The sequence below is a fragment of the Budorcas taxicolor genome, chromosome 19 (genome assembly GCF_023091745.1).
Source record: "Budorcas taxicolor isolate Tak-1 chromosome 19, Takin1.1, whole genome shotgun sequence".
Taxonomy (NCBI): Eukaryota; Metazoa; Chordata; class Mammalia; order Artiodactyla; family Bovidae; genus Budorcas; species Budorcas taxicolor.
This window is the reverse complement of record NC_068928.1, coordinates 38,520,408-38,534,013: the sequence shown is the minus strand read 5'-3', so window position 1 is coordinate 38,534,013 and position 13,606 is coordinate 38,520,408. Positions and strand designations below refer to the sequence as shown.

The following is a 13,606-nucleotide window of genomic DNA, read 5'->3' as shown; positions in this document are numbered from 1 at the left end:
AAATAGGGAGAAATGTCTTCAGTTTTCCAGTTTTACAGATGGAAGAATCAAATATAGCAGAATAATAAAGATACTGCATCAACACAGCAAATCAGCACCAGAATTATAAATTGGTTCTTTTAAGAACCTTAACTAGTCTCTAGTTGTGTTGTCTATTGAGTTCTTATGGTTTCCTTAAACCTTTTATGGAGTTACAGTTTAAATACAGCAGAACGTATAAGTTCAGTTCAGTGACTGGACAAATGCATACCACGTTTCCGGCCCCACAGGAGGTTGCCCTGAGGCTACTTCCCAGTCGGTTCCTGCCACCCCCTACCCTTCCACCCCCTGCAGGCAAACGCTATTCTGACTTCTTTCACCCTAGATTAATATAGTCTCTTCTAGAACTTTATATAAGTGGGATCATAATATATATTCTGTTATCTGGCTTCTCTCAGTATAATGTTCTAGAGATACATATAGGTTATTGCTGAGTGGTATTTCATTGTATGAATATATCACAATTTATTTGTCTGTTGTGCTGTTGGAATCTATCAGTTTGTGTGCTAGTATTAACTTTTTTTTGAGATATAATCATTATACCAAAAAATGCGCCCTTTTAAATACACAGTTCCGTCTTTTCTCACAGGGTTGTACAACTACCACCACCACCACTATCTTAATTCCAGAAAAATTTCTTTACACTCAAAAGAAGCTCCATACCTGCTGGCTGTTACTCTCTATTCCCTGGCAACACAGTCCCAGGCAACCACTAATCTGCCTAGTGCCTCACAGATCTGCCTGTTCTGACATTTCATATAAATGGAATCATACTCTGTGGCATTTTTTATTTGGCTTCTTTCACTTACTACAGTATTTTCAAGGTTCACCCGTGTTACAGCATGTATCAGCACTTCCTTTTTATAGTCAAATAGTATTTCATTGTATTGCATGATTATACTACATTTTCTTTGTTCGTTCATCAGTGTATATATGCTTGGATTGTTTCGACTTTTTGACTGTTACGAATTCATTTCTCCAGAGTGGAACTGCTGTGTTTATTAACCTTTTGAGGAATTACTGGACTTTTTTTCAAAGTGCCCACACCATTTTACATTCCTACCAGCAGTATATGAGGGTTCTAATTTCTCTCCATCCTGGCCAACACTTGTTATTGTCTGCTTTATTTTAGCCATCCTAATTGGTATGAAGTGATATCTCATTGTGGTCTTGATTTGTATTTCCCTAATGGCTAATGGTATTGGTTTCATGTGCTTATCAGCTACCTGCATATCTTTGGAATAATCCATCAGATTTTGATTTTAAAAATCTAAGATTCCAATTCAATCTCCCTGGCGTACTAGTTCCGCACGTGGCCTTCCTCTAAATTTGGGGTCAAAACTGTATGATCTAAGTGTATTCCTTCCACACACAATTCTTATTGGTGTAATTACCTAGATGGAGAGAATATTTAATAAATACTTAAATGGATACAGTTGGCATTTAACAAATACAGTTGGCATAGACAGAGTCAGCGTATTTGCTTATCTTAGTGTGTTACGTACTTCATTCTCATTATTTGATAAATTTAAATCAAGTATTCTCTCAAGTACTAAGGTAATTGATTTTGTTTGTTCAAGACTGTAGGCATGGTCTAACACAATTATACAATATCCAGGTGGCATATTTGTAAAAAATAAGCTTTTTAAGTAGTTCTGTATCTTTTACTTCTCAATCAGGTCACCTAGATGCACTCCTGAGGGGCTTGGTCCTGGGCAAACTAGGAAAAGCAGGACATAAGGCAACATTAGAAGAAGCCCGTCGTCGGTTTAAGGACCATGTGGAAGGGAAACAGATTCTCTCTGCTGATCTGAGGAGTCCGGTAGGTTTTCTTAATAAAGTACTTTGATTTCTAGGTGTCTGCACCATTCTGTGTAGTGTGGAATGTATTTAATAATAACCAAAAATGACCTAAAGAATCTGCTTGCAGTGCAGGAGACCTGGATTTGATCCCTAGGTTGGGAAGATCCCCTGGAGAAGGGAATAGCAACCCACTCCAATATTCTTGCCTGGGAAATCCCATTGACAGAGGAGCCTGGCAGGCTACAGTCCTTGGGGTTGAAAAGAGTCAGACACGACTCTGATTAAACAACAACAAAAATGACCTGAGTCAAAAATGACCTGACTACAAATCATGCCTAATTCTCGTAATACACACCATCTAGGGAGTCTGTAGGCAACATCTCGTCTGTGTCGTCTCTCAGCCCACGCTAGGGTACTAGAAGGCGATTATCAGTGCACAGCCTCCTGTGCTTTGCTGTTACTGCCTGCCCTCTACCTTTCTGGTTGCTGAAGTGGGCTCTTAGATTGTTGCCATAATTTGTTTGTAATACCCACACAATTTCTTTTTACTTGCTTTCTGTCTTAACATTAGAATATTTGGAATAAGTTACATATAATCAGATGCCTTCTTTTTTGTTCCTGTATTCTCTTGTAGGTCTATCTGACTGTTTTGAAGCATGGTGATGGCACTACCTTAGACATTATGCTGAAGGTGAGTAAATTTGGAAAGGGCTCCTATTTTCTGCTTTTGAAGTTGAATTGACACAGAGAGTATGACCTTGAATGGTTAAAAAAAAAAGTCCTAACAAAAGAAATGCATGCTGATATGCACACTGTAGGCATGCATATATTTAGAAAGCTATAGGAGAAATATCTGGAGAAGGCAGTGGCAACGCACTTTAGTACTCTTGCCTGGAAAATCCCATGGACCAAGGAACCTGGTGGGCTGCAGTCCAGGGGGTCGCTAAGAGTCAGACACGACTGAGCAACTTTACTTTCACTTTTTACTTTCATGCATTGGAGAAGGAAATGGCAACCCACTCCAGTGTTCTTGCCTGGAGAATCCCAGGGATAGGGGGGTCACACAGGGTCAGACATGACTGAAGTGACTTAGCAGCAGCAGCAGCAGGAGAAATATCTGCTCATCTGTACCACCAATACAAATGCCAAATCATCTCATTTATTCACTTTTATAAATCACAAGTTTATGTATCTTAAATCTTAATACTAAAAGGTTAAGTTAGATTTAAAAGTCCAGTTCTTAAAAATTTTCCCATCAGTGCAAACTTACTTGGGGTTCTGCCCACTTTAAGTTTATTTCTGTGCCTAGGAAAGGGATAGATGATCAGGTGCCTCAAGGATTTGGTCTATGCTGGTGCCTCTTATGAATGGACAGGAAATTAATTCACTTGCCTTCATAGCCTCTGTAGTTTCCCAGGGTGGTTGGCATATAGTTAACTCTGACTTAGAAAAAATGTAGATAAAACCATGTCCTTACAATGGCAGTGATCTGTGTTAAAAGTCCTGCTGTAGAGCAAGTGCTGTCTCCAGTGTGTATCCAGTGTCTAGCCTGGTGGCATTAGAGGTGGAGGGAGCTGATTCTACTTAACAAATAAAATATGCAATACATGCCTAAATACCCAAATCATCCATCAGACCCATTCATTAAAAGATCCACACTTAAGGATCTTAATTAGAATACTTTTCTGACCCCAAGTGCATCAGAATTACAAATCTAACTTCTGGTATTTTAAACAAATCGTATTTAAATGATTAGAATGTTTTAGAAATACACAAACTTTATTTAAGAAACTACATTGCGGTTGTATTGCTTTAATTGCCTATGTTGTATAAGGGTTTCCTTTCTAATAACACAAAAAATTAGACTTTGGGTTTACCTTTCAACTAAATGACGTTAAGGTCCCTTCTCACTGTTAATATTCTGTGAACCTGTGCACTATAAATCATGCATTTCTTTGCATGTGAAATGAGATACTTGGTATATTTTGTCTATTCCATGAAGATATGGGAAAAATAAAGGTTCTGAAAATTTCATGACAGGTCGTTTGACATTTTCATGTCATGGCATACGTTTAAGAATTTATACCAGTGTGTTTATTTAATAAGAGTTTGCATCTGTTTAACACAAGGGAGCCCACAATGATTCAACTTACTATGCAAAGAGCTCTAATGAAGGCAGAATCAGGGTTCTTCAAGAAACCAGGTAGGGGAGGTTGGGGAGGGATGGACTGGTAGTTTAGAGTTAGCAGGTGCAAACAGTTATTGTATATGTGTAACTGAATCACTTCCTGTACACTGAAAAGTAACACAACATTGTAAATCAACTATACCTATATAAAATTAAAGGAAACGAAGCCAGTTGATGGGAGATGAGAAGGATTTTGTGTTAGTAATTTAAGAATAATGAAGCAGGCTAAAGAACTAATTCAGAGTATATTTGAAATGCAGTGTTACGGTGCCATCTAGTGGACTCCTGTGACAGGTCCTCTTGGGGGTGGGCTGGGGAATGCTTCCTAAATGCCAGCGTTCAGACCTTGACTATTAGAGCTGAAAAGGACCTTAGAAATCATCTGTCCACCCCGCTCATTTTACAGATGGGGAAACTGAGACCCGGAGAGGTTAAGGACTTAGTCAAGATCACACAGCTAGTTAGAGGCAAAGCTGGGTCTAGAACCCAGGTCTTCTGACCTCCTATCTATTTTACTACACTGCTGCTCAAAAGAGTCCAAAGGAAAGGAAGAGGAAACTGGGAGCTGTGATGGGGTCTCCAGACACTGGTCAGTGTTAACTCTTCAGAGGGGAAAAAAAAAGGTCAAGAGAGTCTATAAGTTGTCTTAGAGAAGTATCTCATATACATTTGAAATTCTAATTTTTAGAAAAACATAATAATGTTTTGTTTCTAATTATGAAAAGAGATTTTGGTATACTCACTATGGAAGATTTAGAGGCTAGAAAAGTATAAAGAAGAAAATAGAACTTGTAATTTTAAAAAGGTCACAAATATAGCATGTATAATATGATCTTATTCATGATTTGGTTAATGTAAATATAGTAATTTTTTCTTTATGCTTTTCTATTTTCTTAATGTTCTGCATTCATAATGCTTTGCAGTTAAAAATGTGATGCTGCATAATCCTACTGATCAGAGACCATTATTAATGTTAACATTTTGATGTGTTTTCAGGGTATTTTCTCCCCTTCTCATTAAATTTTTTAAAATTTAGAACCATTTTGCTTTGTATCCCTTCTTTCAGTTAATATATCAGTGGCATGTTTATGTCATCAAATATTCTTAAAATATTACTTTCAATAATGCTTCCTGTATTTTTTATTGATGAGTTGAATTGATTTCCAGTGGTATTAGTATTGATGATTATTTTGCCTATCTAACATAGAACATTAGTCAGACATCAATGAATAAAGAATTTGGTCATGATGGGCTCACCCCTTAAATCTTGAGGTTGAACTGCTCAGAACTGATGACAAGCTATTCATGTAGTGAGCACTTAATGATTTACTGTAGGGGCACAGGACAAATTTAGTGCTCAAACCTCTTGAAAAATATTCTTTTGTTAATTTCATATCCTGCAATCTTAGCCAGTGAGAATGTAAAACAAAAGTTTCACCTTATTCAGGGAGAAATTAATTGTCTCTTTCTGTATTTTTTTCACTATAGCTTCACAAACAAGCAGATATGCAGGAAGAGAAAAACCGAATTGAAAGAGTCCTTGGGGCTACTCTTTCACCTGAATTGATTCAAAAAGTCCTCACGTTTGCACTTTCAGTAAGTTACAATGAAAACTGCTTTTAGAGGGAATTATTACCAACTGATCTATAGCAAGTGTCCTTGATTCATTATTCTCTTGATCTGTCTTAATCCTAGACTAAAGGCTTCCTCTTTCTTGAAAAACTGGAGTAAGCTTTTGTTACTAACCACTATATTTCCCTCTAGTGGTAAGAATCAGAATAGTTGGAAGACTATGAAATAAACTGTAAGGTTGACACATCCGTGTGCCTACTTCCTGTCTCTTTCTTCCTTTACCCTAGAGCAGGTATCTATTGAGCAGCCATCTGTTGTACCCATCTCAGTGCTTCATTCTCAATTTGGCTGATCTGTAGGTTAAACATTCTCCTCTTTGCTAGAAGCTTCTGGTGCCAGTTATTCCTGAAACAAAAAGGGGATTACTTGGGTACCTCAACAGCATTTGCCCTTTCTGGCATCAGACAATATTCTGGATACGGTAGACTTGTAGTTTTCTTTTTTTAGGAAGAGGTACGTCCACAGGACACTGTGTCAGTAATTGGTGGAGTGGCTGGAGGCAGTAAGCATGGAAGGAAGGCTGCTTGGAAATTCATAAAGGACAATTGGGAAGAACTTTATAATCGATACCAGGGAGGATTCTTAATATCTAGACTAATAAAGGTAGGTGAAAATGTTTGAGTAGCTTGCTTATCATGGATATTACTGAGAGACATTCATGATTCACTCAACCCATAGATTATCGTCTGCTTTTTAGAAGTTTCCTGAAGTAGTTACTAGCTTTACTAAAGAGTTTCTCCATAACCCATTCTGTATCCTGTAGAATAAACTGAAGTTGGGAAAGAGTGGTATGATTTGTTTTTATGGTAAATGGAAGTTTGTTCCTAACCTGTTAGTTGTACTTACTATTTATAAACCATTGTTTTTTCAGCTATCAGTTGAGGGATTTGCAGTTGATAAAATGGCTGGAGAAGTTAAGGTAAGGAAAGTACAGTTTACTTTTCACTTTTCAATCCAGAAAATAAAAATACTAATCAAATTATAATCATAGATTGTTGGGGTGACGTACTTTAGTAGTGTCTCCATGTTTTTCTTGGAGAAAGGTTAGGTTGTATCCTTAAGGCCTGAAGAATTTAGAGTTGGAATCATCTTTGAGGGCATTAAAGTGTTTGAAAGAATGTGGAATTTAGAGTCAGTCAACCTGGATGTAAATCTGTGCTCTGCCCCTTGTTAATTGCGTGATTTCAAGCAGGCTTTTTAACCTCTATGAGCCCGTCTCCTCTTCCATAAAATGAGGTGATAAGATTGTCTAGACTAAGTAATACAGGGGGCCTGGAACATAGTAGAGCTTTCATATTAGTTCTTTTTCCCTTCTGATACTTTTCATAGGTCTTTTATGTGCACAGAGAGACACGATGACTACGTAGGGACTCTACTCCTAGCCCTTTTCAGTGTCACTTCCACCTTCATTCTTGAAAGCAAGAAGGTTTCAGGGGTGAATTTGGAAATTCTGAGAGCTATAATGTTTGGTTCACATTATGAGTTAATTTACTCAGTCACAGGTTAGTACATAACGGAGAGTCTAGATCAAGATTCAATATTATGTATTGTATTATGTAAATAATTACTTTATTGTAAAGGTAATAAATATTCCTGAAGGAGAAATACATATAATTAGTTCAAGGGGAGGCCAGTGGCCAAGTTAAGGCTAGTAAAGCAGAGGCCTGACTGAAGAGGGCCTTGTAGGCCATATAAAAATGCTCCTAAGAATGGGAAGCCCTTGAAATGGCTTATAAACAAAGGGATGACTTAATCTGGTCTATATGATAAGAATTTCAATCTGGCTGCAGTACAGAGAATGCAGTTTGAAAAGGGGAGATACTGGGAAGCAAAAATGATAAAGTAGCTTGGAGGAGATGGAGTAATGAAAGAGATTCAGTTCAGTTCAGTTGCTCAGTGGTGTTCGACTCTTTGCGACCCCATGGACTGCAGCTCGCCAGGCTTCCCTGTCCATCACCAACTCCTGGAGCTTGCTCAAACTCATGTCCATCACCAATTCCCAGAGTTTACCCAAACTCATCTCCATTGAGTTGGTGATGCCATCCAACCACCTCATCCTCTGTCGTCCCCTTCTCCTCCCACCTTCAATCTTTCCAAGCATCAGGGTCTTTTCAAGTGAATCAGTTCTTTGCATCAGGTGGTCAAAGTATTGGATTTTCAGCTTTAGCATCGGTCCTTCCGATGAATATTCAGGACAGATTTCCTTTAGGATGGACTGGTTGGATGTCCTTGCAGTCCAAGGGACTCTCAAGAGTCTCCTCCGACACCACAGTTCAAAAGCATCAATTCTTTGGCGCTCAGCTTTCTTTATGGTCCAACTCTCACATCCAGACATGACTACTGGAAAAACCATAGCTTTGACTAGATGGACCTTTGTTGGCAAAGTAATGTCTCTGCTTTTTAATATGCTGTCTAGGTTGGTCATAACTTTTCTTCCAAGAAGCAAGCATCTTTTAATTTCATGGCTGCAGTCACCACCTGCAGTGATTTTGGAGACCCAAAAAATAAAGTCTGTCACTGTTTCCATTGTTTCCCCATCTATTTGCCATGAAGTGATGGGACCCGATGCCACGATCTTAGTTTTCTGAATGTTGGGTTTTAAGCCAACTTTTTCACCCTCCTCTTTGACTTTCATCAAGAGGCTCTTCAGTTCTTTGCTTTCTGCCATAAGGGTGGTGTCATCTGCATATCTGAGGTTACAGATATTTCTCCCAGCAATCTTGATTCCAGGGCTTGTTTTGTTAATCTTTAATACAGCCAATATTTTTTGAATGTTTTGTCTGTATTGTGAACATATCTGGGGGAGGAAGAAGGAAGTAGTCAAGGATAATTTCCAGGTTTCTCATATGTAAGCAGTGGTACTATTTGTTGAGGTAGAATGAGAGGAAGTCTTACTCAGGCTGTAAGAACCCAACTGTGATAGGAGCCTTGGAGCAGGAGCCATTGTCATCCATGTCAATAAAGTGACTGATTTCTAAGAGGTTTAGACTTAATCTGATGAATTAGTCATTCTCTCTTACAGACCTGTGATGACTAGTTCAAAGGAAAGACCCCACCCCCCCCACCCCCGGCTCAGTCCCTATCCTTTTGCTGGTTGATATTTTCTGTGAAACCAGGTGTACTTCATTAGAAAATGGTTTATTCAGCTTTTAATCAGTAAGCACTGCAATAATTACAATGAACTCTGAAGTAGTTTACTGTGTGAAAATGTGTCTATAAAATTTTAAATTATTAGAATATGGCAGCAGTTTAAGCTTCTTAGTTTTATTATCCCTTACACATTAATCTTTATTGGAAGTAGCCAAAATGTGTTGAATCCTTAACTACTCTATGCCAAGTATTTTATTTTCTCATAGATGATAAAACAGAGCAGTTAATTTACTCAGTTACACTTTAGTACATGATGGAGCCTCGATCAAGTCCCAAGGCTGATTTCAAAGTCTAGACTTCAAGTAGGTTTTTTTTAACCCCTGTGAGCCAGTCGCATCTGTAAATTGGGTGATAAGATTGTCATTTAGATGAAATAACACAGGGGGCCTGGTCTTTGATAATAGTTCTTTTTTACTTTCTTTTGCTGCTTGGACAGTGAACCTTAAAGAATATAGGTTCTTTCTCTCTGATTAGGCTTTTTAGCATATAATACATTAGGGGAAGAATTCCTACAGGTCTAAGGTGCAGCTTGTTTTCTTTTAGCCTGGAAGTGGTAAATTTCCATGAGTGAAGCTTATGAACCCTTCATAGACAGTGGGTATTTTTTCATGACCTGTGATGTTAGCTTCTTACTGTTGCTAGTAATGATCCTACATTCTGGATTGTTTTATGCCAGGCTTTCTTCGAGAGTCACCCAGCTCCTTCAGCTGAGCGTACCATCCAGCAGTGTTGTGAAAATATCCTGCTGAATGCTGCTTGGCTAAAGCGTGATGCTGAGAGCATCCACCAGTACCTCCTTCAGCGAAAGGCCTCGCCGCCCACAGCATGAACCTGGAGCACACCGCCACTGCGGTTCTACTGCTTTGTGCAGGGATAAGGTGGAGCGACTGAACAGCTGATTCACATGCCAAGAATTTGGAGTCTGCTTTCAAGCCAGTGGGGGTTGGACAATGAATGTAGTTAACTGGTTCCTGCTCACACTCCAGAATTAAATTCTATTGAAAAAGGAAAATCAGCAATTCAGCAAAAAAATAAAAATGTAAATATGATAGTAATAAAATAGAGCATAACGAAACTGTGAAACTTCCTGAAGCCTTGTCAGTGGTTAAAAGTATTTAACACTCTCCTGTTAATGACAGATGTTCTGTTTTTATAACCTACGAAAAGGAAACTAGAGGCTTCTGTAAAGAGGATTTTTGTGAAGTGGGTTCTACAAGCAGCCTACAAGCCAAGTGTCCATTGCTGGGAATGGTTAAACATTAAAGGCTGATAGCTGGTATAATATAGAGTCTGTGCATAATCTCAAGTGGGGTTTTTTGTTTTTTGTTTATTTGGCATGGGGACTGATCAGGAAGATATATTTTCCTGCATAACTCAATCTGAACCAAGGATTGTAGTTTTCCTCCTTGCCTTCCCTTCTGTGTGACCCCTTGGCAAGAAAAAAAAAAAAAAAAAAGTTAAAAAAAAAAAACAACAAAACCTATCCTGGTCTGGGTTTTTTCCTTCCCTTAGTTCCATCCCAACCCACCACCCCGGTGTCCTTCTTAGAGATAAATAATAAGGAAACATCTTTTATAGCCACATTAAATAAGAGAAACTGATATACATTATTTTTTCTTTCTTTTTTAAGATGACTTTTAAGAATCCTGAAATGCATATAGGTGAGACAATAGAAATGAAAAGTTTTCAGCCAGGCCTTTCTGAAGGAGTTATTCTGCTGAAAATGGTCTGACAGGCCAACTGTTGACCCTCTTTCTGACAGTATCAGCATTGGCTTCTCCTGGTTCAGTTCGGGCCTGTAAGAAGTCAGTGGTTGCTGATGCAGGGCCCATGTATTCGTGGTAACTGGTTTAAAAAAAAAAAACAAAGACTGTAAGCCTGTGTGTGCCACTCTGCTTCCAGTGTATCCTACTAACAAGCCTCACCAACCTAATCCAGTGAGTTTTAACTCTAAATCTCATTCCTTTCCTCTTTCCCTACTTTTTTTCTTTTCTTTTTCTTTAAAAAAAAAAAATATTTTTGTGTGTTATTAACAGGAATTCATATTTGGTGTGGCTTAACTGTATTTCAGAAGGTCATCAGATTGTGAGACTGCTTCCTTGAAACATTTTTGTGCTATTGTTTTAAAAAAATAATAATTAAAAAACAGTTGGCGTTAATAAAAATGTCAATGTGAAATCGATGTCCTGATGTCCTCTGTTCTCTTCGGTAAGCAAGTAAAACCTTTCCTGTCATTCAGGAGGATTATAAGAAGTTTTACTGCCATAGGGGTTTTTTGAGTCTAAGAAAATCCAGTTGCTGAGTTTCTAATGAATAGTACCTAGCCAGAAATACCCTAAGATTCCTCCTAAATTACTTCTGGATTAACTCAAACCTCTTATAGCTCCTTAGAGTCAGCATTCACGAGTTAACCTTAGCCTGCCAGTTCCTATGTCCTGAGGCTTCCTTTTATCTAGGCATGTGCTTACGGTACCAGCAAAGTAAAGACACCAAACAGACTGAGAGAAACTGTTTTAATGAAAGAACTCAAATCAAATGCTGGAAAGAAGTTGTCTCAGTTTTAGCACACATGCAAGTTGTGTGTATATAACAGTTCAGTGGTTTGAGTCATGCTGGGGAGGAGATGGTGCTGGCTGCATTCCTCTTCAGAACTGCTGCTCATCCTATTTTGTGTCCCAGTCTTGACCCCCATGGACTGCATCAACAGGTTCCGTTGCCCTTTGACTTTAGGTTGTGTTGATCCGATTAGTAACACCCTCAGAAGATCAAAAGGCTGAGGAATGGATATTTAGAAGCCTGGATATTTATTTCCCTGGCTTCTAAGTCACCAGGTCACATAGGTTGTCTGTGTTCCTCTACCAAAGACTCCTAACAAGCAGCCCTCTTTAGCTTCTAGCTCCTTCTCTCTGCCCCTTTAGATCTAGGGATAGAAAGGACCACTCATTTACTACCTGCTGAACTCTGCCCATGTCTTTGTGAACAGTCCCTTTATTAAACCTCCTTCAAATTACCCAGTTTTAGTGTATTCTCTGTTTTCCACTAATACCTTGATTGATTTGGGCACCAAAGTCTTGATGCTTTGGGTCTCTAAAGGTCTTAATCCAGCCTTTTCTGTGTCAGGTATTTTGTTTTGTTTTATGTGGCTGCGCCGTGAGGCTTGTGGAATCTTAATTTCCCGACCAGGGATTGAACCGATGCCCTCGGCAACAAAAGCATGGAGTCCTAACCACTGGACTGCAAAGGAATTCCCTGTCAGATGTTTTAGTTTATTGTTTGTCTTCCAAATAGCTCCCTATCCTAGGTAATATACTCATTTTACAGATGAGAAAGCAGGCTCAGAAAAATTAGGTAGTTAAACAGCAAATAACTCTCAGTCCTAGTGGTCAACTCAAGCTTGCCAGTCTGCACGAACCTGTGTTCTTCCAGCTGATTGTTAGGTTTCCACAATTAGAAGATCATGCAGTCACAATGGATACAAGCAATAGCTTTAAAAATACTTAATGATTCTCCTTTTCCCTAATTTTTGTGAAAGTTCCTCAGTCGTGTCTGACTCTTTGCAACCCCATGGACTACAGTCTGTGGAATTCTCAAGGCCAGAATAGTGGAGTGCTTAGCCTTTCCCTTCTCCAGAGGATCTTCCCAACCCAGGGATGGAACCCAGGTCTCCCACATTGCACATGGATTCTTTACCAGCTGAGCCACAAGGAAAGCCCAAGAATACAGGAGTGGGTAGCCTATCCCTTCTCCAGCAGATCTTCCTGATCCAGGACTCAAACCGGGGTCTCCTGCATTGCAGGTGGATTCTTTACCAATGGAGATATCAGGGAAACCTCTTTTCTGTAATATCCCTTGGTTAATATTTTTAGAAAGTTGGGAAGAAAGACCAATGTGTTAGTTTCTTATAGAAAATGTTATTTTATATTCATGGGAAGCAGTAGAGGCTTCTGGGACAGTGGGCAGCAGTGGATGAATTCTTATCTGCCATTTTCTAAGAATGAGTTTCAGGAAGTAAGGAACCCCTCTATAAAGAATGTATCTCTGTAGTGTGCAATTTGGGGAGTATGAGGAGGTTTATAGCTTTAAATCAAGTTTTTCAACTCTTATCCAAATGAGTCCTGGGCTTGGAGCCACATTTGTAGGGCTAGTGATTTTTTTCTCAGCAAGAAAATAAAAAGCTTTTGGTAATATAATGTTGACTGTATACTTACAGTATCATGTGACTGAAGAATAAATCTGCTGTTACTAAATACTAGTTTTAGGATCTCGGAGTTGTTTTTCATAAGACTGTCTGCTGTGGGCTTATACCAGGTGGCTCAGTAGTAAAGAATCCACCTGCCGATGCAGGAGACTTGGGTTTGATTCAGGAAGTTCCCCTGGAGAAGGGATAGGCCAGCTACTCCAGTACTCTTGTCGGGGAAATCCCATGGACATAAGAGCCTGGTGGGCTATAGTCCTTGGAGTAGGGTGGCAAAGAGTGCATGACTTAGCATGCATCTTTTCTGGTAATGCAAAATACCCACCCCAAACTGACCTGCCTTCTTAGAACAATCCTAGCACAGGTGAAATGGTCAAGGTGTTTGGTTTCAAATCCAAGAGTGAGACAGGGGACCCTGACATTAATGAAACATGTGGGCCAAATAACTTACTTTCCCTAGGAAACCAAGTCAGAGGATGATTGGTTCTTCTAACGGTTTGATGGTTAACTTTGTGATAAACGGTAGTAGTGTCAGGAAGGAAAGCTGATGGGGCTGTTACTGCCACTTGTCGGTAACTCTTGTTCAGTCGCTAAGTTGT

At 39.1% G+C, this 13,606-nt stretch overlaps 1 protein-coding gene across 1 annotated transcript in view; it reads left to right on the top strand.

Annotated features, from left to right (window-relative positions):
• Window positions 1–10,994, top strand: part of NPEPPS (aminopeptidase puromycin sensitive) — a 117,297-nt gene extending 106,303 nt beyond the window's left edge. Inside the window, exons 18-23 of the mRNA XM_052658919.1 lie at window positions 1,719–1,861; window positions 2,477–2,533; window positions 5,519–5,626; window positions 6,110–6,265; window positions 6,534–6,581; window positions 9,489–10,994. Coding sequence (XP_052514879.1) covers window positions 1,719–1,861; window positions 2,477–2,533; window positions 5,519–5,626; window positions 6,110–6,265; window positions 6,534–6,581; window positions 9,489–9,641 — 665 coding nt within the window. The 3' untranslated portion in view covers window positions 9,642–10,994. The remainder of the gene's footprint in view (window positions 1–1,718; window positions 1,862–2,476; window positions 2,534–5,518; window positions 5,627–6,109; window positions 6,266–6,533; window positions 6,582–9,488) is intronic.
• Window positions 10,995–13,606: the final 2,612 nt, after the last annotated feature.